This window comes from Manacus candei, unplaced genomic scaffold (assembly GCF_025592945.1).
Source record: "Manacus candei isolate 608988 ecotype Guabito, Panama unplaced genomic scaffold, ASM2559294v1 h1tg000037l, whole genome shotgun sequence".
NCBI lineage: Eukaryota > Metazoa > Chordata > Aves > Passeriformes > Pipridae > Manacus > Manacus candei.
Window position 1 is genome coordinate 11,927,322 of NW_026138085.1, and position 23,806 is coordinate 11,951,127.

Genomic DNA, 23,806 nt, shown 5'->3' on the forward strand with positions numbered 1-23,806 from the left:
GGCTCCCCGGGCGCGGCCCCGAGCTCCCCGTGCTGCCCAGCCGGCCCCGCCGCCTCCCCGCGCTCCGCTCCCACGGGACGAGCCTGCCCCGCGTGGGGAGTGGGGACTCGGCTCTTGGGAAGCAGAAAGCCCCCGGGGTCACTGCGGCCCCGGAGAGCGCACACGGCCCGGCCCGGCCGTCGTGGGTCTGGACACCCGCGGCTCCCCCGCCCCGCTGCAGCCTCTCGTCCCCCGCCGGAGCGCGGCGGCTTTCGGGGGGCTCGGACGCCCCCGCCCCGGGAGCGGGGATGTAAGCGAGCGGGGGCGGGGGTCCCCCTCAGGTTCTTCTCATCCCCTTCTCCCTGCAAGCAAGGAGCAGGCGGGGGACGAGGGCAAGCGGCGGAGGTGTGAGCCCAAACCCCCGAGCCCGTAGCGCGGCGCACGCCCCCTCCGCCGCCCCGCTCCCCCCGGGGCCCCCGAGCATCCTCCCCTGCCCACTGGCTCCGCGGCGGGGGGGCCGCGGCCCTATATAAAGGCAGGGTCTGGAGGCTCCAGAAGGGGTTAAAAAAAAACCAAAACCAAACCAAACAACAAACCCAAAACCCCAGACCCCGACCGCCCCACCCCAAACCCCACAGCAGCCTCCGCCACCGCAGCCCCGCGCTCCCCGCTGCCCACCGCGCCCGCCCGGCGGGGAGCGCCGCCCGCCCGGCCATGGAGCGCTGCTGAGCGGCCCCCGGGGCCAGCGGGCGGACCATGAACCTGGTGGGGGGCTACCAGCACCACCACCACCACCACCATCACCACCACATGCTGCACGACCCTTTCCTTTTCGGGCCGGCGGCGCGGTGTCACCAGGAGCGCACCTACTTCCCCGGCTGGGTGCTCAACCCGGCCGAGGGGACCCCCGAGCTCGCCGGGCAGAGCCCGAGCTACGGCCCCGCCGAGTACGGCCCGGCCGGCCCGGGGCGGCTGGAGGCTCTCAGCGGCCGCCTGGGACGGCGAAAAGGAGTCGGGGGACCCAAGAAGGAGCGGAGGAGGACGGAGAGCATCAACAGCGCCTTCGCAGAGCTCCGTGAGTGCATCCCCAACGTGCCCGCCGACACCAAGCTCTCCAAGATCAAGACTCTACGCCTGGCCACCAGCTACATCGCCTACCTGATGGAGGTGCTGGCCAAGGACAGCCAGCCCGGGGACACCGAGGGCTTCAAAGCCGAGCTCAAGAAGGCCGACAGCAGGGAGAACAAGAGGAAAAGGGAGACGGTAAGAGGCGGACCGGGACCTGCGTCCCCGCTCTCCGTGGGCCGGGATCGGGAGGGGAAAGCCCCGTAGCTGGGGGTGAAAAAATCTCCAAACTCTCCCAGCCCCGCTGAAGCCTTTTTTTCCAGCGTAAAAATAAATAAATTTAAAAAAAATCCGTAGAGGGAAACTCGGAGGAAAATAGTCCGCCCAACTTACCCGGAGGGTTCCCGACAGGCCGGAGAGGCTCCCGGGCGCTTTCCCCGAGGGATTAGCCCCCGGGACCGGGACTGGCCGCGGCGGAGCCTCCCCAGGTCTGTCCTTCACCTCTCCCGGGAGCTCTCCAGGGAGGAGCAGGCGCGGGAGTGTTTCGGAGCAAAGGCAGCCGCTTCTCCCCCTGCTGCAGCGGGTGGGTGGGGGAGCGGGGCCCCCCAAAACCGTTTTTTATCCACGGGCTGGTAGAGCCGCTCGGAGCCGCGGGGCCCGGCTGCAGCTCTGCGGAGGGCGCAAGGGTCGGGCGGGCGGCCCGGGACCCCGCTCCGTTCCTGACCGCTCCTTTCTCCCCCCTCTCCCCATCTCCTCTCCCGCAGCAACCCGAGGTCTACTCGCAGCCTCTGGGTCACGGCGAGAAGAAGCTGAAGGGCCGAACGGGTTGGCCCCAGCAGGTCTGGGCTCTGGAACTGAACCCCTGAGGGCTGTCCCGGCGCCCCGACGGCGCTCCCCGCTCGCCCCTCCATGTGCAATGTCGGAGATCCTGGCCTGGCCCCGGAGTCCATCCAGGCGCAGGATGCGGGGACCTGGCCTGGCCGCCCCCCTCCCGGACGGATGCTCCGCGGGAGAGAGGCGAGAGCGCTTTGCGGGGCCAGGTCCTGCTCGCCCCGCCGGCAGCGGGGACCGGCCGGGCCCTTTCCCCATCGCTCCTTCCCCCGTTTGCAGTAATCGTTGCTCCTTCCCGCTGCCAGCAGCGATCGGCGGCTCCTGCCCTCCTGGGTCGGGCTAAAACGGTTCGATTCGTTTGCTGTTGTAAATACGAGTCCCCGACCCCTTCCCGACCCTGTCCGCTGCCTGACTAACGTGTGGGTGCGGTGAAACTACCTAGAGGTGCATTTGGGAACACTCCTGTGCCGGGTTTTCTACCTCAGATCTGCATGACCACTTCCCGAGGGACCGGGCGCGCCACACCACGTATTTAAAACTGAATAACTAAAAAAAAAAAAAAATTAAATAAAATAAAATTTAAACTTTATGCAAACGGTCTCGGGTCCGAGCCCTCTGCCTTCCCCTGCTCCGGCAATTGTGCAGCTGCAGCCGGGCCCCCTGAGTCGTCTGCGGGGCGAGGGGTGCTGCGGGATTAAGGACCCCTCTGAAGTCAGTACTCTGCTGTGGAGCCGATCCATGCGAGGGAATTCCTCCCCGGGTGCCCTGGGCAGCTCCGTGGGATCCTTTGGGACTCGTTTGTGCCGTGCTTGCTCACCCCGGGAGCTGGCGAGGCTCTACAAACATGTACCCGCAGTCTGCCCCAGGCCACGAACTTTGCCCCTGCCCTACAACCCCTTCCTCCCCGACTCAGGAGACCTGCTAGAGGAACTGAACTCGTATTTGGCCTGGGGAAGGATAGCAGGATCAAGCCTCTACAGCGTCTGTATGGCACGAGCACCGGTGAGCTGTGGAGTGCCACTTTTATTGCTGCCACGCAGAGAAGCAGGACTCGGCTGCCCTTCCCTGCCCAGGCAGCTCGCCCGGCTCTGGCACCAGGAGCACTTTCTCCCAGGGATCCCCTCTTAGGTGCTGCCTTGGGCACATTTTGAAGGTACAACATCCCCTCTTCGCCATCCAAATGCGATGGATATCACGAGGCTCAGACATACGAATGCTCACACAGCCTAAAGTCATCTCTGCCACCTCTCAGGCATAAACCCTTAATAATCCTTAGTAATTAGAGCCAAATCCTCATTCCTTTATTCTGTGCACACACGTTTCTCCTACCAGAGACTACCAAGACGTGTGTGCACAGGCTCAGGGCCTGATCCTGACTTCCCACGCCGTTGTTTCGAGAGACACCAGGATAAATCCTTACACTCGTCTGCTGCTCAGGGCAAAGAAAACCAACAGAGGGAAAACTTGTACATTATTGTAGAGCTAATCTGAGAGTTCAGCAGGGAGCTTTACATCTGCTATTTGAAACCAAGCTTTTGATTGCGACCAAAGGTGTAGAAATAATGATGCAGCATCTGTAAAACGCTGACATGTCGGTCAATCTGCTTGTGCAGCCGCACACACCGAAAATACCCCAGCTCACCCGTGGGGAAGCAGCTCGGGTTTTACAGCAATTTTGTGGGTGTGTACAAATACAGACGGACAGACACACAAACTTTTGGGGGTCCGGCCAGCGTAATTAAATCTTGATGAAGGATCTGGCTGCATGAATCAGTCTTCTTTCGCTCCAGAGCCGCTGCAAGGCTGCCTTCCCAGCCCCTGATCTATTTTACGATCTCTTTGAGGCTGAGATAAAAATTGACTGCCTGAGAGAAGCAATGCTCGTAGTGGTTTTTTTTTGTTTGTTTGTTTTGTTTTGTTTTTTTGTTAGAGCTATAAAAAGTTTAGTATGGTACCAATTTCAAGAGCAAAGTTAGAGAGTAGGGCATTCGTAAAACCAAACTCATTCAGGGGGGGAAAAAAAAAAAGAAAAAGAAAAAAAAAAAAAGAAAATTTACAGAAAATCAGCCCCAACTATCCTATTTTTTGGCTAAGTTTCACAGTCCCTTAAAGTGCCAGGTTTTTACGGGAAAGCTCCTAAGCCATCACTAACACTGTAATCTAGCGCCTCACAAATGTTTGGAGCCCCAGTCTGTTTACGTGTGCCAGCCGGTATCCCTGTATCCATACGGCACCAGTCGGGGCCGCCTCTCCGCAATGGATGAGGGAAAGGGTTAAATGGGGACCTGGGACTTGCTTTGCTTCGTGAGGCAGGGGCGACTCTGCACAGGAATCGTGTCCTTGGTCCCGGCACACCAGGTTCCATCTGGAACATCGCCCTCCGCCTACAGACCTTTTACTCCACCAAAAACTTCCACTGTTTTTTTATTTTACGGCTTTCCAGCTCTGCTTCTGGGAAGAGGCACCCTGCACCGCCGGGCCGATGTCCTGCATGCATCCGCAGGAATTTTGCTTTTCTTACCACAGGTTTCTGTTGTTGGTACCTGCTGGCTGCAAACTTCTAGGGAAGGTGTCCCCCGTGCCAGCCTCCCCTGCTCCTTCGGGATTTTGCAAGTGAAAACGCTCTCCGTTCCCACGGCTGCAGAGGATTTCCCTGCCCAGCAAGGGGGTTTCCGCGTGAGATATTGTTTCCGTGTTTTGGGGGAGAGTGGGTAAAAAAAAAACCAAACCACAAAACAAGGCACTAAATATTTCCTGTAGCCAGGGACTTCCCTGCTCCCCAGAACGCTTTGGAAGGGCTGTATTTCACGGGAGCGAGTTCCATCCCACCTCGACACCGGGCACGCGGTTCCGCCGCGCCGGGGCCGGGAAGTGGAGTCCAGGCTGGGCTCAGAACCGGTTCCAGCCTAGGATGGGGTCACTCCTTCACACCCAAAGGGAGAGGAGCTGCAGGGGAGTGGGAGCCCTGCACAGGAGCAGCTTCCCTTCCTCCGGCAGCGAACCTGAGCGGCTGGGAACGGAGTCTCGGCAGCCCCTGGCAGAGCTCCCGGTGCTCCCTGCACCAGAACTGGATGGAAGAAGAACGGTTTGGCCACCAGCTTGGAATTTTTGGCTATTTAGGTGCCTAGCTCATCGGTCAGGGGAGGTGGCCCTGCACACACCTACAGCGCGACCCTGCCGTGAACTTGATGCCGTTGGAAGCAGCTCGCTCCGGGCACGCCGGCTGGAGTCGGCAGTTGCCTGGACAGAAGCACACGCGCGCCGGGATCGCTTGGCCCGGGGCAGCATCATACGTGCCATGTTCCCTGCCGCTGGAATCCAGCCACGAGGGACAGTGGAGGGGACTCTGGTGCCTGCCCTGGCCAAGGGGCAAGGGCTGAGGGGAAGAGGGGTTGTCGAGCATTTCCTAGCTCTTGCTCCGCACCCCTAGGGTTTGGTGTGCAAAGGAATGGCTCCCTTTTTGCCTTTTTTTGTTGTTGTTTTTCCCCTCCCTTTCTGCCAAGCCCAGACCCTGCTTCTTGTTGTTGTAGGTATTTATGGGCCTGTTTATCTGATCTCGGGGGAGCCTATTCTTATCTCAGAAGCAGCAAGGGAAGGGTTACACTGGACAGCTCGGTAGACAGGATGGAGCCAAATAAAATACCAATCTGACAAAAAAAAAAAAAAAAAAGGGAAAAAAAAGAAGGGGGGAAGAAACACCCAGCCCCAGCCACCCGCTCACCCACGAGTCCAGGCTGCCAGCTGGATTTGCCAGCCCCAAAACAGCTGCTGGGTTCAGGCAGACAGCACAACACCGGCACAGAGCAGAGGAGAGCGTGGTGTAATGACCCTGAAAGATGGGAAGAAAAACTAATTAAAAAAGTTTGAGGTCGGTCTTACGGCCGTTCTGTTGTGATGCTGCTGTTCGCTGTTTCCTTGGGTTGAGCACAGAAATGTCCCAGCTCGGGCTCAGAGGCACAGCCGGCCCCAGCCTGGCAGGGACTCACTCGAGGTCATCCCGAAGGTCACGGCCAGGGCCAGCACTGCTGCCTCCCGTCAGAGGGCCCCTCTGGGCTGGCCCCACAGGGCTGGGGGAGGTGTGGGACAGGGGCAGCTCCCTCCGGACAGCACCCTGGCAGGGAGCAGCAGAGAGCCCCACCTCTGCTTGGCCTGTCTGGAGCCCAGGCATGCAGCAGGGCTGGGTCAGAGTGAGCAGGATGGGATGGGATAAGATAGGATGGGGCTCGGTGGGATGTGCTCTCCTGCCGTGCCAAGCAGGGGAACAAGGGCAGCCTCATGTCAGGGGTACCCCCGCTCCTTGCCCCCTCCCCACCCCACACCCCACTAATTACCGCTCTTAAGGAAGCGCCTGCTAGTTCAGGCCACTTAAGGTAGCCCCAGCCCCTCTCAGTAAGGGGAATTGGGCCATAATTTGTTTTCGGTGTCAAGATGGCGTCAAAGATAAGACAAAAATCTCCAGGTTTGGGGGCTAAAGAGACAGGAGAAATCCTGACCCGGGGCCGACCTCGGAGGAATGGCCACAAACCCCAGTGAGTCACATGGCAGGTGAAAGATTTACTGCCAGGGGAGCTTTTTGATCCTCTCCCAACACTCGGAGCCTCTTAGCCCAGTTGCCGGCTCCCAAGTCAGACTGTCTCCTGGGAGCACTGCTCAGGTGGAAAGATTTTCTATCCAGCTGAGGCCCCCTCCCAGATGCAAAGTTCATGACATGCAACAGCTCTTCCTCAAATCTCTGTGCTCCTGGAATCACGTGATTCTGAGATTCATCTGAAGAGAAGATGCATTTCTAATCCATAGCTGTAGAAATTATATCCAAGCATGGGAAGACTCTGGAGCCACAAGGCAGATGAAGACTCTAACTTTTTTACTTTCTTGTTTTTATTTTATTTTCTAAACCAAATCCAACTCACTGGGTTTTCACCCCTATGGCAGTACCTGCTTGGGACTGAGCACTGAGCTCTGCCCAGGGTATATTTTTCCATGCAGCTGTCCTGTGCTGCAGTCCTGTCTCCAGTCCTGTGCTGGGAGAAGACCAAGAACCCTGCACCTCGAGACAATTTCCCCAAGACCGTTCCTCAAACAATGGACAAACTAATCATCCATCCCATGTCCCTACCTCTCCAAAGCCAACCTGCATTGCTCCTTTATTCCAAGAAGGCCCTTCCCCCAGTGCAGAGGGTTGTGAGAAGTGAGAATCTTTCACAAGATTCACATGCTTGGGGTGGGGTTAGCCATGGTCACCATGGTTTTCTGCAGAATGACCTGTCCTCATCCTGCTCTGTGGACAATCACCTTAGCAAGGACCTGCTGATTTTTCACTAATCTTCTCTCATGACATCTCAGCACAGCCCTCAGGTGAAGCTGGGCGGTGGGGGGTGGCACAGAAGCCCACTTGTGTCTCACACAGCAGCTGGATTTGAGATCCAGGATGGAAGCTGGCTTGGAGCTGGTGGAGCACCAGTGCCATACAGCTCAGGGCAGGACTCGGTGCTGTTCCCACAGCTCTGTGATGCTGGACAAGCTCTGCCTCTCCTGGTTACTCCAAAGCTGAAGTGCAATAACAAACCTGCAGATCAGAGGGGCCAAGGAGCCAGATGGAGCTGCTGGAGCATGAGTGGGAAGCACAGGCTGGGAGGAGGGTGTTCACTGGTGAGAGGGGAGTGAGGGACAGTTACTCAGGAGGCTTGAGCTGAGAGACTGCAGAGCAAGAAACCATGCTTGGAGCCTTGCTGAGTCCTTGTGACAGATCCCTGAGGTGGGGAAGGCCCTTGCTTGCAGTTTCCTCTTCCCCTGCTTCTTCTTTTGCGTGAGGAATTCAGGTCCTGACCACCCTGAAAGACTTTACAGTAACCAGAGTAGGGGAATTTATGGCGTCACTCGTGGTTGAAAGCTGAGGGATTGAGAGGAAAAGGGTTTTTTTCCCTTAGACTGGAGCTACCTTGACAAAATTCTCATGGCCTGGGACTGACCTGCAGGAGCAGCTGAAGGGGAAGCGGGGACCAGAGCAGGCTGGTTTAATTGCCTTGGCCAGGAGCTCCTTCCCAAGCTGAGATGTGGGAAGGAGTTACGAGTCTGAGTTATTGCACAAAGCTTGTGTCGACTCTGAAATTCCCTCCTCTGCTCACCTCCACTGTTTGGCTTCCACTGCTTTGGTCTGCTGGCTGATGGAGAGAAGGAGGGCAGGCTGTGCACTGGGACTCATCAGCTTGGCTCCAATTTGAGCCTGGGCTGCTGAGTTCAACAAGTCACCTGACAAAATGCCCAGGAACCAAGGCAGCTGCTCAGAGCTGAACCCACATGATTCCATACCCAGTGCCCTTAAGGATCTTTTAGATTTCTCAGAACGTGGCATAAAAAGGTGGGAGGGCCCTTGTGGAGATACCTTTGTTGCCTTGGGGAGTGATGAAGGACTTGGAGAGATGAGCAGCTGAGAGGAGTGGGGAAAATAGGATCAGGAAAAGGAGAGAAGGGAGGAAGACAAGGATTAGCCTGGAGAAGGACAGCATCTCCCCAGCACTGTAGTTTGTCAGTACCCAGTGCTACCACTGTGCCAGTGAAGGCCTTCAACCTGCTTTTCACCCCCAGGAAAAGGGAGCCAGAGAGGGCTGAGGTGAGTCAAGGCCAGCAGTAGTGAACCAAGAGCTCTGCACTTACAAAGGAGTCAGGGTTTATGGCCAGTAAAGTGGAAATTGCAGGAAAAAATTAAACAACTTGGTTCTGTTGGAAAGGTGGACTGGACAAGGAAGAGCTCAACAGTCCCATTTTGGACCAGTGGGATGTTAATGGGATGCCCATCACTGTGCTCTCTGGTCCCTGGCAGTCCATACCTGTGGTAGGAGAAGCACCAGAGCCATCTCAGATGCCTGACACTTCCCTCTTCCCCACAGCACCATAGTGTTCCCTGCTGAGGGTGCTGTGGTGATCATGTAGTGCTTCCTGCAACACATAAAGGCAACAGATCTTGCAGAATATTCCCCAAAAAATTAAGTAAAAGCACACTGGGGGTGTTTGAAGTACTTGCAGAAGAAAACAGCACTGCCTGCAAGGGTAAGAGGTGGGAAATTGACTCCAGCCCCTGGCAGAGACTGAGTGCTCGTGGAACTGTGCAGTTATCCCTTATTGGATAGAGGGGAAATAAATAAATTACAAAAAAAAAAAGAAAAAACAAAACAACACCCTGAGGCTGTCCCCCCCACACTCCTCCTGCTCAACCGCATCTCTAAGACACAAAACCATTAAACCCACATTCACATTTTTCCCCAGTCCTCTGTGCTGCCCTCTCTGCTGGGGAGAGCACAAGTGATGCCTGGTTTCCATCAAGGCTGCGAGGAGTCCGCAGGGCAGCTCACGCAGAGGATCGGACGTGTTCAATTTCAACGTCCAACCAGGGGGAAAAAAAAAACCCCAAACCCAAACAAACCATTTTTATGATCTCCACATCCCAGCACAGCATAATCCCGCTTCCGGTCTCTGACAAGCACAGCCAGCTCCTGCCGAGGAGGCATTTTTGGGATGGGGACACGGCCCTGGTGCCCCCGGCAGCTGCCCCGGGCTCGGAGGTGCAGCTGCCGAGCACCCACCTCCCGTGTTCCTGAGCTAACACTGCCCTCACACGGCAGCCGGCAGTGCAGAGAGGGATGTGCAGTTTTCAGCTCATCAGATCAATCTGCTGGTTCCTCAGTTTCTCAGTGTGGTTATGTTAAAAAGACTGAGCAGATTCTGCCTTGGTTTTGAGCTTCTCCTGTGGGTCTCTTGGCAGGGAGCAAACGTGAGATTAAGTCACATTATTCGTTGGCCTATGCAAATAACAGATTAACTGGCAGCATTTATTTCTATCACAAGTTACCCTGGGATGCAGGACGGGGTGAGAGGGCAAGTGTCCCCTACAAGGGCCACAGCAGTATAAATAGGCATATTCCCATTGAACAACAATGAGACAGGTCTTTTGATTGTAGGACACCACCAAGGTGTAAGGAAGGATACAGGAGATGTTGTGGGATTGTTTCACGGAGAATTATCTGTGCAAATCTCTACTGCACATCACCAGTGCAATTTCACAGAACCACAGAATATGTGGAGTTGGAAGGGATCCACAAGGATCACTGAGTCCAATTTAATTTGACAGTGATAAATTCTGGCCTTGTATTTTAGGTATAAAGTTTTCAACATTCAATCATCCTCCTCTGTGAGAGCCCAAGTGTCTGAAAAGCTATACTACTTCTTTCCTGGCTAAAAATCACGGGTAATGCATGACTCAAGCCAGTGCCAGCACAGCTTTTGGAAACACCATGACAGGGTTCAGAATGAGTACTCAAGTTTCTGGCATCACTCGCTTCTTCACTGCAGCAAAAAAGTGAGGTACCTTTATCTGTAAGGCTGATGGTCATGAGGAACCACAATTTGGGAAAAGAAATGAAACAAAGCACTTAATGGGAAAGGATCTTGAGCACTGGGATGCTACATGTCAGCATTGCTCTGGTGTAGCACCCACCTTATCAGCTGGACATGCAGTTTTGACTCTGGACAACATGAGCCATAAGTCATGTGTAAAACGAAGCCAAGGCTGTGCTTGAGAAGCAAGCAGAAGCACAGGGCTGAACTAGACGTAAAGAAGACTCATTAGGAAACATGAATCAAATGAGAAGCCACACTTGATTGAGTGGAATGATACTGGAGGGGAGGATCCCCATCATAGAAAAGCCCAACACTCCAAAATGCAAGGTCATGTGGTTCTTCAACAACCTCCATCCTTGCGAGTTGTGTTTTTGTTGCATTCAAAAGACTCCATGAATTGCACCTGTAGAACCCACGTGGGTTTGTCACAAAATATCTCATCAGCTGAATTTTCTGCTTCAGGCTTGGCATTCCCAGTCAGCAGTGCCATTCTCTGCTCTTTGTTGGTAGTTTTCAGCCCTGGGGAGGTGGGTGGGAAAAGATGGTGAATCTCAGAAGTCTGACAAAAAAACCCAACATCCATACAAAGCAGAACTCCACTGGCTCTGGAGCCATCAGTGCCAAGGGCAGAACAGCAAATAGAAGGGAATGTAGGCCTTGTTGCTAGATAGATCATTTATTAAAGTGAAATTCAGCATCTTATCTTTGTCAGACAGTACAGAGTTAAAGTCTCATACACAGTGGAAGCAGGACATTTCCTACACCTCAGAGAAATGAGTTCTACAGCTTTTGCTATAAGTTACTAAGTTGCTTTAACAATACACAGCTATATTACACAGTTAAAAATACAGGGTGTCCAAAACATTTGGCATAAGATCAGCACAACACATGGAGGCCAGAAACAGAAGAGGGAACACAGTTTTTCTCTCCCAGTAAGCCTGCCAAAAGACTCCAAACCATTCTGCAAGTTACCTGCTACCCATCTCCCCTGCACCAACCAGCTGAGGAGCAGAGCTGTGGGTAGGACAGGAGTAAACCCAGCCCTGTTAGGGCTCAGAGGCTCCTGGAGCCTGCTGATGTACAGGACGGCCTGCAGAGCTGCTTGCAAGGGAAGTTCAGGTTTAAGGCAGGAGTCTCCCCCTCTCCCCATACTTTCTTCAAGCATTTAATTCATCCCAATCAGATGTGTTCACAGGCAAGTCAAGGGATAGCTGTGAAAAGTGCAAGGAATATCTTACATTGTAACAATTCATTTGCACCTCTAAAGTGGGAAATGAAAACTCCCTAACTTGATAAGCTAGAGATGGCTAAAGAACATCAGTGACACGAGGAGTGAGGCATCAGTAACATTCCTTCACCTTTGGGACTCTTCAGTCAATAATCTGGGCAGTACAGGCACTCCCTCTGGATGGGAGGCCACCTTGTACTACCCGTTCTTCTAAACTGTAGAGGCAAAGTGACTCTAGTGCTCTAGGGAAGTACCGCCATCTGCCAACTTAAATAAACAGTCCCTCAGCAGACCCTCCCCTCCTACTGCAGTTACTGCTGAAGATCTCCCATTGGTATTTACATTTGGCTCAACCAAAAGATGTAAAGTGCACAGCTCCCCCTCCTACCCCTCTCATAAAACATCCGTCACAAGAGCTGATGCAGAACAAATCGTCCTCCACGCTGCTGCCTGTGGAAGCGTGTTTTGTTCAGTCTCTGTGGGCCATGTCCTGTTTCATACTCTCTGTGCCATCATGACCCACATGCAAACTCCCATTAACTGTGGATTATTTCAGCTCTTGTATTCAAAGCCTCTCCGAACCCAGCCTGCACTTGAGACTCACTTGAAATGCCAGACTTGATGTGTTTTGGTCAAGTCTTGCACACTGGGATATCTAATGATTTACAACCACATTTCTAGGAAAAACTGGGACCTTAAATGCTGGGGACAAGTGGTACAAACCTGCCCGCTCTGCTCTTTTCAGGCTGAGCATCTAAAGTGCCTGGCAAAAAAAACATTACCTTTTAATGCAATTGTGTACTTCAGGTTGATAGACAATAACCTTTGAGATTCAGAAATTTTGAAAACTGCATTCTAACACAGCCTCCTTGGATATATTTGCACTTTTCAGTCATCAAGTTGCCAACAACTTGAGTCTTTGCATGCTTCCAACTCCCTTGAGCTGAGCTCAAGCCCGTAACTACCAGCAATGATTTCTTCTTCTTCCCTTGAAGTGAGCAGAGGGTCAGCACACAGGATGAAATTAACCCCAGAAGAGATGTTTCTGCATTATTTGGATTGCATACTAATGGCTTCGGATCTAGTCAGAACTCTAATTAGGTTAATGCAGCTCTTCAATGAGAATTGAGCTAGGCTATGGAATGGCATTAGGCTATATAATGGCTGGAGACCTTCAGACATGATTCCTCTGCCCCAGGGTGAATGTCACCTATGCAGGCTTGTAAGAAATAAGCTTCCACTATTATAAATAGAAGATGACATCTGGTCATCCTCCATGCCCCCAAGGCTTGTGCTCCATGGTTCAAAGCTAGACAGAATTTAAGGCCCATCTGTGAAAAGCAAAATGCAAAAGGAAAAAAAAAATCATCTTATCATACCAGCCAAAGCGATTTGGGTCTTACACCTTTCCAACAAGTCCCATCTAAAAGTGCTGAGAAAATGTCCCACCTCATGGCTTCACAAGTGTGAGGTTCAAACACATTTACTTCGAAGTTTCAAATAAAAAAAGTTGGAAAGTCTTTTTTTTTTCTCAATTGGCATGCAGCATAAGGAATCGAACACACAGCACGGTATTGTACACAACGACAATTGCATTGTTGCGTTTTCTGGTTATTAGACACTAAATGCTTTTCAAGAATCACAGGCACCCTGAACATGGATATTGCTACTGAATTGACGTGTGGTTTTTAGTTCATAGCACGGGAGCCATCAGGTGGCTGCCCCTTCCAACAAGACATCGGTTTTCTGTTGCTCAAGGCGTTTTGCTCTAGCTAAGTTGAGAACAAGGTAATAAGGCATTTGCAAGGGGTTTATAAGGCCATGGGGTCCGACAGCCAAAGATTCTTCTGTTTCTTTGGTGTCTTGCCTCCAAGCTTTCCACCTTATAAACAACTGCTAATGGCTGGTAAACATCTCTTCATCATCACACTTCGCCAAGAATATTTTTCAAAAAAGTATAATTGCTTTAGAAGTGAAACCAACGAGGATCACATTTCACATCAATTGACTATTTTCAGGAAAAAAAAAAAAAGTTTCCTGGATACCACCTCTGCACAAAAGCATTCCAGTGAATACACCTGAACAGATGGAACCTGCCACCATATTTCCTTGAACAGAATAATTTTGCTGATGGCTACTAAAGCACCCCAACAGATTTATTTACTCTTAGAAATTAAACAAAATAAAATACAACAACAAAAAAAGTAAATCCCAAACAAACTACATTTTTACAGTTTTGGTCTAGAATCACAGAATCAATTAGGTTGGAAAAGACCTCTGAGATCATCGAGTCCAACCTATGACCGAACACCACCTCGTCAACTGGAACATGGCACTAAGTGCCAAGTCCAGTCTTTCCTTAACCACCACCAGGGATGGCGACTGCACCACCTCCTTGGGCAGCCCATTCCAATGTCTGATCACCCCTTCTGTGAAGAATTTCTTCCCAATGTCCAACCTAAACTTCCCCTGATGCACCTTAAGATCACATCCCCTTGTCCTGTTGCTGGTTGCCTGGGAGAAGAAGCTGACCCCCACCTGGCTACACCCTCCTGTCAGGGAGTTGCAGAGAGTGATGAGGTCACCCCTGAGCCTCCCCTTCTCCAGGCTAAACAATACCAGCTCGCCTGGCTGCTCCTCACAGGACTTGTGCTCCAGATCCTTCACCAGCTTTACTGCCCTTCTCTGGAGTCACTCCAGCACCTCAATGTCCTTCCTGAATTGAGGGGCCCAGAACTGGACACGGGACTTGAGGTGCCTCACCAGTGCCAAGTACAGGGGAAGAATCACTGTGAGGCATAACCCTCTCAGCTCAGAAACTCATTTTCCCTTGGTAATATCCTCTGATGACATGAGCACTTTGCAGACTAACGTGCAGTCAGAGAATGTACCCTTTCAGTGATCTGTCCTGAATGAGAGAAGCCGGATTGTGTTGACTGATGTGGGAATTACTCCGCCCTTTCAATAAGGAAAGGATCATCATAATTAGGAAATTTTTAAACAGTCATGAAATACCAACACAAGACATTCTCTCCTCATTCCTTGAACCTCTCTTGTCTGATGTTCCGTATTGAATCGAACAAGGAAATGCTGAAACAATCACACTCCCCACACGTCACAAATGGGACGTGTACCATAACAGAGTATTTCTGCATATGACACAGGATTCAGACACACTGAAATTTGTTGAACATGTTTCTGGAGTATTAGCAAACAATTCAGAGTGATGTGAACAATTAAATTGCGACTTGAGTTTTAAAGAGACTCTGGGAGAGCTTCAGCAAGAGCTTCACTAAGTGAACCCTTCATGCCTTATGAAACACAATCCAGTACTAAGCTGGGACCATGACCTGTGTGTTTAGCTCTTCAACAAAGCTCCATCCAGTTTTGAAATATTAAAACCTGCCATTTACAAAATGTTAGCCGAAGTTTTCTACTGCTCAGTTTGTTGCTTAAGGCTTGTTGAGAACATCCTCTCTATGTGGAGTCTTGGCATCTTGTACCAGAATGGAGACATTGGTTAGGACAGCAAAGAAACATACTGGTGCTTTAAATCATGAGGTCCCCTGAAGAGAATTTGAGGTCACTGGAGAACAGTCAGTCACGATCAATACTTTTATAAGCTCCTTTTGCCAAAATAACCACTGTGTTATTTGTAAGGACACCTTGGTTTTAAATAACAAATTCAGGGTGATCTCCTCCTACAGTGCCCGGTTAGGAAGCACCAGGGTGCCACCCTCACTCACACAGCTCTCATGACAGCACATGTAATGCTCATGAAAGGCAAATGCTTCGATACTTCTTGCCTGTTGCAAAGACAGATGAAGTGCATCACGAAATGCTCCAGTCAGATCACTGCCCTGGTTATGGTGCCTCACCCATAACTCTGCTTTATACTAAACAGAGACTGCAGAGCCCCTGAATCCACACAGCAGTTTTGTGACACCTGCTACAGCTTCAGTAGAGAACTCACAAAACTTGTGACTGATACTGATCTGACACAGAAATTAAGAGACTGACGTCTCAAGCCATTGTTTCACCTACCATCACTGAAATATGTATAAGTGAATTAAACAAACATTTCTACCAACATGATCAGACCCAGCAAATAAGCTGTGTTTGCCTTAATACCACATTCTGAGGAAATGCAGAAGTTTTAAAATTCTTACAGACAATTTAATTAATGAGCTGTTAAATAAAAGAAACGAGAAAGACTGCAGAGAGTTGGTTGGCATCCATGTCAGATGGGGTCAGGAGGAAAAATGATAAAAAACACGTATCAATTTCAGACTAGTCAAGTAGCATTCACTGGAGTAGATCTGGTGAGCTGGAGCATTTGTAGAAGTTTGGGATTTGAAGCACTGACTCAAGGCAAGACAGAGCATGTGTAGGTGAGGAGCAAGCTTCAGACAAACTTCTGACCCATGCACCTCAAGAATGAATTTTATCTCTGCTGCTCTTCCAGTCCTGTACCAAGACAAACTGCATGGTGGTTTGTGATGCAGTCTGAATTCAGTGAAAAAAATTCCATCTGGGATCTGAATTGCACTGAGATGCAGATTTCCAGAGATGGTTTAAAACACCAAGTTGACAAATTCCACAGTCCTACAGGTTTACTTGGTTTCCCCATTATCCTCATTTCTTTATTCCAATGTGACTTTGAAATGAGGGGAAGAAGTCTTCGGAAACATGTTGGGCACATGTTTTCAAATACTCCTGATAAGAATGTCAATATTTTTTTCTGTCATCCAGACACTGCATTTAAAAAAAAAAATTTACAATATACTTTAACAGTTCTTATATACCTAAAATACACAATACCATATGTTCCTTTAAGGTCTTTCTTATTCCAAGTCTTGTTAACCTTCAATCTAGTTGCTTGCTGCCCTCTGATTTCTGGTCCAGCCTGCTCTTGTTGTTCTTCACCATGTAGATGAAATATGCGAGTGTCTCCTTCTCATTCACTGGAATATTCCTGAAGTGACGACTGACAGTCTGGAAGGACAACATGTAAAGAGACAGAAATGTTGAAATTAAACAGTAGAAATAACTAGAATGGGGTTTGTCTTCACTTTCCAAAACCAATTTTACGGCCACTGAGCACAATATACTTTTAGTCAAACATGCACCGATTCCAACTGTCAGTCCTCATTTACCTCCCTCTCTCTTTACAGCTGGAATGTGTGTATGAACACAGCATAGTCTTGCTGTGTCAGCAGGATTTGCAGCCAACCTAAAAGTGGAATTTGGAAGCCAGAATGTCCTCCTGCCAAAGCAGCACAGCTCCTCCTGAGCGACAGTTCATGCCGAGATCATTTGGCAAGCAAGTTTTCTCTGCACCTCTGTGTTTTAAAGGAGAGCGAAGGAAACACTGCAACACTTTGCTATGTGAACCAGATGTAGCAAAGTTTTATCCAGAGAGCTCTCCTTTGGACTCTAAGTTTTCACTGAAAGGAACACCAGCGAATTTGCACTGGCAGGGTTAGGATGTGGTGAGGGCTACCCCTCTCTGACACTGTCATAGGCCCTGAACCATTATCTGCTTTTTCCACAGAAAATGAACGTAGAAAACATGTTGAAAATGGGATAAAATCTGCTTCTCACATGGAAGAAGCTGTTTTTGGGTACCAAACACAGCTCCAGAACTGGATTTTGATGCAGGCTGAGCAATAAGTCACTCCAAGAAGATTTATGGAAGTCTGAGTTTTCCTTACGGTGGGATAGCAGCAGGAGTCTAAGAGCCTCAGGCAGCAGTGATTCAAACATGGGAGCTGGACGAGGATCCAGCGTAGGGTCAAAGCTGCTCAGACTCCACAGGAAATCTGGGAAGTGTGTGACAACTTTAAGTTAGGCTCCCTTTATTTTCTGCTTGCATAGTAGTTGATCTTTGCTTTCCTCTTGGGAACATTCATGGTAAATTCCCTAAGCAGGTAGTCCTTCATGGCAGGAGGCAGCTGACAGACTATGAACTGCTTAGTTGAACGTGACAAATCAGAACTACTAACGAGGAATACCCTCACCATGCTTTCTTCAACTTACTCCTACAGTCACTACACTATGATTTCTCTATATTCTGTATATTCACTCCCTAGACGACTTTGAAAGAGGGAAAGACAGTGTCTTGCTGACTTTTTTGGTCTGCTGGTTTTTGTTCTTTAAAGTAAGAGTAAAAGCAAAGTGGACAGTTTTAGGCAGACAGCTGTGAAAACCACAACTTACAAAATCAACCTCGCTACCATTCAGTAACTGCTACAGCTTTTTCAAGTTTAGAGAAGACTTTTCTAACAGCACGTCATCAGATCAAGTCAGGAAAGAGCAGAGCAGATGCACACCAAGCACAGCTCACCCAAATAACACAGAGATACAGAGAGTTCTTTCTGTACAAGTACCCATATGGTGAGAAAGCAGCAGCAGAGGCCCTTAAGGAAAAAGTCTTTTATTGACTTAATACAGAATAATCAGGACAAGGGAGGGAAATAAGGAACCTGAAGTCACGGTCAATGATTCTGCCTTTAATAACAAGCAATTCCAACCAGTTCAAATGCCTGTGAGGAAAGAAAAACTAACAGGGGCACTTAGGGAGACCAGTAGTGTATAAGTCTGAGTTTCAGTCAAACAGCCATCTCCAGATCACACCCAGGCCACAGAAAACGGGTTCTGTTCCTGCTCCCTAAAGGTCACTGATTATGACTATAAACAAGGCAGGAAAGGAAGCAGAGATAAGCCAAGTTACTAAAACATGCTGTCAAGAGCCAGCTTCCATGCCTTCCATGCCTGTCCCAGGTGAAAGCAGCTTTCTGTTGGCATCATCCCCTGAAACCCTTCGCAGAGCACTCAGTACATACCAGGGAGTTGCACAGGTATGAGTGTCCACAAAACATGCACTTGAAAAGAGGAGATAAGAAGTTTTTTAATAACTGAGATAATGCTACCTCTGTCATCACTTACTTCTGCAAGCTGAGCCTTGTTGAGTCCAGGCCTAGTCTGCAACTTATAATGCCTCTTGTAACGCCTCAAGGTGTTCACTTGGAGCTGGAACAAGTCAACCTGCAAATGATGCAGAGAAAAGGGGATGAGCACTACTTTTAGTTTCTATGAGTAGTTATTTTATCTAAAAATAACTACTTCCTCAACAGGACTGCTCTTTGCCTGCATTCAGAACCACACTGGTTTGCTTTACTGACAAACCTCAGTGTATTTTGTATTTGTTAATGCTAAAGGACCAAAATAGCCTCAGGGAAATAGAAAATTTTGTTCTGGTTCACATGCTGTCAACAGAATTGCTGGCCAATTTCTGCTCTCAATTACACCTCTGCAACCTCCAAGCAAAGGGGAACCTTTTGTTCCCACAAGGTTTAAAAAGCTCACACATGAAATATCAATTTAGCAGGCATTGAACAAATGGCTTGTGACATAAAACAGAGTGCAGAGATGAAATGAAATTCAAATACTTAAATGGGAAGTACACAGTTTAAAACCAAAGGGGGTGGTAGGGAGGTTACAGGAAGAAAGATGAAGATCATGTGGAAAATACCAAGTTTCAAAGACAAAAGGAATCTGTGCTGAAAAACAAGAGGAAAATTACATTAAAACTGACATGGTGCAGAGTTCCCTGTTGGAACTCTGCTGGGTGATGTGCATCCCTCAGGTTTAAGCCACCAAATACCCTCTGTGCTCTACAGCACCATTTTTAGATGCCCACTGGGTCCTCATCAATCACCCTGGCAACTACAGTAAAGCCTGAATAGGAAAGTTTTGATGGAGAACCTTGAATGGAAACATCAACAGTGATAACAAAAGGTCAGGTATCCTTAAAAAAACCACCACACCAAAAACTTGCTACTCTTTCAACACCTCCACAAAGGAAACGTGTGCGTACAGCTTTGCACCAAGGCACGGCTTTGCTGGCAGAATGACTCCTGGTGGCTTCCTCCCTCCCCCCCTCCCCAGAAATAAAAGGCTCTTTGCCAATAGGGTTGGCATTTCCAGCAGAGGGCTCTGCTGACGTGGCCACAGCTCTGCTCCCGATTATCGCCTCTGCGCAACTTTTTGTGGTGTCTACAGTACCCGAAACATCACTGAGGCAAATACAGCACACAGTGGCACAGAGAAGGGATTATTCTAGAGTTCTGTATCACAGAAAACCTCTCCCAGGCCTATTTCCTGAAAATAAAAAGGTGTTACAAACTATTTAGAGGTAGTTTTAAACAGTCCCAAAAAAACTCATATGTACAAAGGTCTGGAGAAGGTCAATATCCCTGGATATCAAATACCCAATCAAAGAGAGTGACCTATTGAATTCTTTAGTGTATTTGGAGAATGATGCATCCTAAGGAACAAAGAATCATATTGGAGCCTCAGACACCACCAAAAATAACTTATTTTTACCTTTAAAAAAGAATTAGGACCAAATACAGCTTTAACTGTACATATATGAAGCTGTACAGTTACCTTATCACACATCCTTTTATAGAAAACTTTACATGGGCAAAGAACTCATACAGGAATGAAAAAGAAAATTAGGACATTACACATGAGAAAAGAGTCCTCCTGGAAAGTGAGAGTAACTACAGCAGCTTCAGTGGAGTTGCAATTTAAAATGTAAATATTTTCCGATACATGAAACCATCCAAGTGAAACTTCAGCATGCTCAGAATTGGTAAAGCAGCTCACAAACCTCTGGAACATCCGTGTCATGCTCAGGAGAGTCACCTCCATCATCACTCGTCTTCCTCTTCCTTTTGTTTCGCACACTTTGAATGAAGTTCTTGTGAAAATCACAAATATACAGATGTCTCACCTAAGAACAGAAAGAGCAATCAAAACAGGTTCTGTGAAACAGCATCCAACGGCAGCCATTTAGACACCAGTATCAGAGTCCATCCCCATGACTGGTGTGACTGACTGCCTTAAGGAATTTCTAATCTTAAACCCCAGGCCTGATATCAGGCTCTTGAGTTACAAATAATTTACATTACAAAGACTAAAGGCAAAGAAAATTGAGGACTCGAGCTCCACCTGAACTTGAACCTCTGCAGATGATACATTTCTTTTTTATGGTTGCAATCATATGTCAGAAAAAAACAGGTCCTTGTCTGGAGGAAGTGCATTTGCTTCAGGAGCATCAGCTCCTTACCATCAGCTAACTACTAAGAAAAATATTAATCTGTTCCACTCTTGTGAACTTTTTGGCTTGAATAGTACAGAAGATTATTAATGCAAGTGTTTCAACACCTTGACCAAATAAAAGTTGGCTAATTACCTCAAATAGAATAAAAAACCCAAAAGCAGAGCTATCTCTTTCCTAATGCTTGTTCAGCCACGGAACACCCCTTTTAACAAATATTATCTCACTAGAGTTAGCAAAACAAAGGACCTCAAGTGATCAAAATCATCTGGTATCTGTAAGATTAAAATATCTTCAGATGACACAGGCAACCTACATTCGAAATCTCTCCATGCAGCCTCGCTTCACACTTTCCCTTTGTTCTGAGTTCATTAGTCTGATCTCCCCTTTTTGTTTTCTAAAGCCTTACATCTGTCAACAAAGACTCATTTCTGAAATGCAAGAAATTACTATGCCACTAGGCCAATCTGCTGAGGACTACAGCGAGGAGAAATACTCCATTTTTTAAGAATATGTTTCAAATTGAGTCACTCTCTTTCCGTGACACGATGCGATTCAGCTGTGCAGAAGGGACCCAATCAACCGGGGGAGCTGCCAAACAGACTGACTCAAAACTTCAGCTTTTTTTTTTTCCCCTTTGTTTTCAGCGGTTTTAATCTTTAACGATCTGGTAAGAAAAGCGTGGAGAGCTGGATTCCGTTAAGCGAGTCACTTCTGAGAAATTCCTTCGGGCTGCTCTGCTCTACCTATTTCTCTGCTGGGTGAAGGACCCGCTTCCCTCTAGAGCTGACAGCCGTCACTTGATGTCACTAAGCACCAAACTGGGCTGTTTGGTGTGCGAACAAGCCCTGCTGAGGCGGCATCACATCTCGCCGCCAGCTCATCTTTTAACCTGCTTCGCTACAGCACCAATTCCTACCAATTAAAGCAGCAGCGTCAGCGACGCCTCGCTGAAGCACCGAGTGCTGTTTTCACCTGACAAGCGCCAGCGTTTCCAACCCGAAGCCGCAATGGAAACAGCGTCCCTGCCTCCGGAGCACGGGCAGCTCGCTCAGCATCGCCCGCCTCCCAAACACGGTGTTTTGTGTTTCACGCATCACGAGACTCGCCGTGCCACGGGGAAAAGCCGCGTCTGCAGCGGGGGAAAAGCCGGTTCCGCATCCAGGCACGTCCTTCCCTTCCCTTTCCCGAGCGCTGGATGGGGAAAACGCGGTCCCGTTTGGCCGTGTCGGCCGCTCACAGCCCCGCACCTCGCCCCATCTCCCCGAGGGGCAGCACCGAACCCCCCCGGGCAGCCGGAGCCCAACTCGCCGGGCGGATCCGCCGCTCCCCGGAGGCTCCGCAGTGCGGTGGCGGCTGGGGCCGGCCCGGCCGCCCCTCCGGGGGGCTCGGCGGCCCCGGCGGGAGGCCGCACTCACTCACACTTTTGTCGATGTCCAGCTTCAGCTTCTTCTGCGAGATGCTCTTCTGGATCCTCTTGCTGAAGGACGCGTTGCCGGCGGGGCGCACGCAGCGGTCCCCGTCGTCGATGAGGCAGCAGCTCTGGCCGTAAAAGGGGGCGGCGGGCGGCCCATCCCGGCTGTCCTCCTCGGTGCTGAACCCATTCATCGCCCACCTGCCCGCCCCTCACCCCGCGCGGGGAGCCGACAACCGGGGAGAGGGGGGGGACGAGCCGCGCCGTCACCGCCGCGCCCTCGGGGGGACCCCGCCGCCCCCGCGGGGGCCCCCCAGCCGCGGCAGGGGAGGGGACCCCCCTGGGCCGCCGGCGCTCAGCGCTGCCCGCGGGGCCGGGCCGGGCCCCCCAAGCGCCGCCGCCCGCGGGGAGCCGGGACCGCGCAGCGCCCGCACACACAAAACCGCCTCCCCGGCCGCGGAAGTCCCGCCCCCCGGCTTGCAAGCGCCGCTCCCATTGGGCGGGGCGCACAGAAGGGCGGGGCGCCCCGCGCCGCTCCGCGCGCCTATTGGGCGGAGGAACTGCCCGTCAGCCGCCATCGCCCCGCCCCCGCGGCCGGAAGGTCGCCGTGCGGGGCGCGGAGGGAGCGCTGGGTCCGGGTCCGGCCCCCCCGGCCCTGGGGGGACCCGGTGGCTCCCGCCGGCTCTCGCCGGGCCGACTGGGCCCTGCGGGACGAGAAGGGAAGCGTCCCGGCCCCGCCGGCATTCGGGCGTCCCCTGCTCCGCAGAACCGCACGGGACTCCCGCGCCCAGCCACGGGACCGCGGGTTCCTCCAGCCGGCCGGGGCTGAGCCGGCATCGCTCCTGGAACAGCCGAACCTGTGACAGACCTGAACCTGCGGCCCTGGGACACGGCTCAGGTCGGCACAGCCGCAAATGGATACAGCGTCATGTAGGCAAGAGTTCCTGGCTGAAATATAATTTTTTTATATTACAAGATTATATATTATAAGAAATGTATGTTTTCCCTTCTTCCCCCTCCTCCCCCCGATTACAAGGCAGGGATAGTGAGAGGATGGGACCTGGAAAAGAGTTTCCCAAAGCAATGTGACTTTAAGCTTCACATTTCTTTCATCTGCAGGAAAAAAAACCCCAAAAAACCCACAAACCCAAAAAAGTAAAAAAGGGGGAAGAAAGGGGGAGGAGAAGTGGTGGTGGGGAGAGGAATGAAATTCCTACTGATCTGTGAAGAAAAGATGTACCTTCTGGAAACACCACAACCTCTGTAATACCAGACAGCAAATCCCATTGTCAGAGGTGCGTGAGCAGCTCTAAAGGGAAAAGGATTTCATCCTCCTCAAGAAAAGACTTTCTACACAAGCAGAAAAAAGGTTCTATAGACTAAAATTACTTCAGAGTCTGAAATCCTGCCTGTGGAACAATGTGCGTGAGCACCGGGTGAACTGTGCTGAATCACACACACGAAATACCTTTGCAAGAAAGACTCCTTAAAGCCCTTGGTCATCTGCTCACGCTGCCCCACAGTAACACTAACAGGCACCTTGCAACCTGTTCTGCCTGCTCTGCACAAGACAACTGAGAAAAGCCAAAATCTGTATTTTCTAGGCATTCTTTACACTGCCAAACATGTCTCAGAATAAATGTGGAGGGGAGGGACTTAATACTCCTCAACAGTTCTGCCTCTTGTCTTTGCTTTTACTGCTGGTGCCCTCAGGCAACTGGTAATTTCTGTTTGTCCATGTGACTGGTAGGGAACCACAGAGCACCCT

At 50.4% G+C, this 23,806-nt stretch overlaps 2 protein-coding genes and 1 long non-coding RNA gene across 5 annotated transcripts; 1 reads left to right on the forward strand and 2 right to left on the reverse strand.

Annotated features, from left to right (window-relative positions):
- The first annotated feature begins 550 nt into the window (after window positions 1-550).
- On the forward strand, window positions 551-2,254 carry HAND1 (heart and neural crest derivatives expressed 1). The gene is made up of 2 exons (XM_051793518.1): window positions 551-1,242; window positions 1,809-2,254. Exons 1-2 carry the CDS (start codon window positions 736-738, stop codon window positions 1,908-1,910), a joined length of 609 nt encoding a protein of 202 aa, XP_051649478.1. The 5' UTR covers window positions 551-735; the 3' UTR covers window positions 1,911-2,254.
- Window positions 2,255-6,808: 4,554 nt separating this feature from the next.
- LOC127473657 (uncharacterized) lies at window positions 6,809-8,805 on the reverse strand. The gene is made up of 3 exons (XR_007905542.1): window positions 8,703-8,805; window positions 7,551-7,714; window positions 6,809-7,441 (listed from the first exon to the last, which is right to left on the reverse strand). It is a non-coding gene; the product is annotated as an uncharacterized LOC127473657 (long non-coding RNA).
- A 735-nt stretch (window positions 8,806-9,540) lies between these two features.
- SAP30L (SAP30 like) lies at window positions 9,541-22,436 on the reverse strand. Of its 3 annotated transcripts, XR_007905541.1 has the most exons (6): window positions 22,047-22,436; window positions 20,175-20,297; window positions 18,446-18,544; window positions 16,319-16,492; window positions 10,673-10,788; window positions 9,541-9,626 (listed from the first exon to the last, which is right to left on the reverse strand). XR_007905541.1 is itself a non-coding variant. In XM_051793531.1 (5 exons), the coding sequence occupies exons 1-4, from the start codon at window positions 22,230-22,232 to the stop codon at window positions 16,364-16,366; spliced, it is 537 nt and encodes a 178-aa protein (XP_051649491.1). In that variant the 5' UTR covers window positions 22,233-22,436; the 3' UTR covers window positions 9,660-10,788; window positions 16,319-16,363. The 3 variants fall into 3 exon arrangements, 2 of the variants coding, with proteins under 2 accessions (XP_051649491.1, XP_051649490.1); XM_051793531.1 differs by lacking the exon at window positions 9,541-9,626 and having other exon boundaries at window positions 9,660-10,788; XM_051793530.1 differs by lacking the exons at window positions 9,541-9,626; window positions 10,673-10,788 and having other exon boundaries at window positions 10,927-16,492.
- Window positions 22,437-23,806: the final 1,370 nt, after the last annotated feature.

What these genes read in the sequence shown, in the direction of transcription:
- SAP30L (XM_051793531.1), bottom strand. Translation starts at nt 22,232, where the DNA reads ATGAATGGGTTCAGCACCGAGGAGGACAGCCGGGATGGGCCGCCCGCC. An exon ending in AGCTGGACATCGACAAAAGT is followed by an intron (nt 20,298 to 22,046) that starts GTGAGTGAGTGC and finishes TTCTGTTCTTAG; the next exon opens with GTGAGACATCTGTATATTTG. An exon ending in ATGACACGGATGTTCCAGAG is followed by an intron (nt 18,545 to 20,174) that starts GTTTGTGAGCTG and finishes CATCATTTGCAG; the next exon opens with GTTGACTTGTTCCAGCTCCA.
- HAND1 (XM_051793518.1), top strand. Translation starts at nt 736, where the DNA reads ATGAACCTGGTGGGGGGCTACCAGCACCACCACCACCACCACCATCAC. An exon ending in ACAAGAGGAAAAGGGAGACG is followed by an intron (nt 1,243 to 1,808) that starts GTAAGAGGCGGA and finishes CCTCTCCCGCAG; the next exon opens with CAACCCGAGGTCTACTCGCA.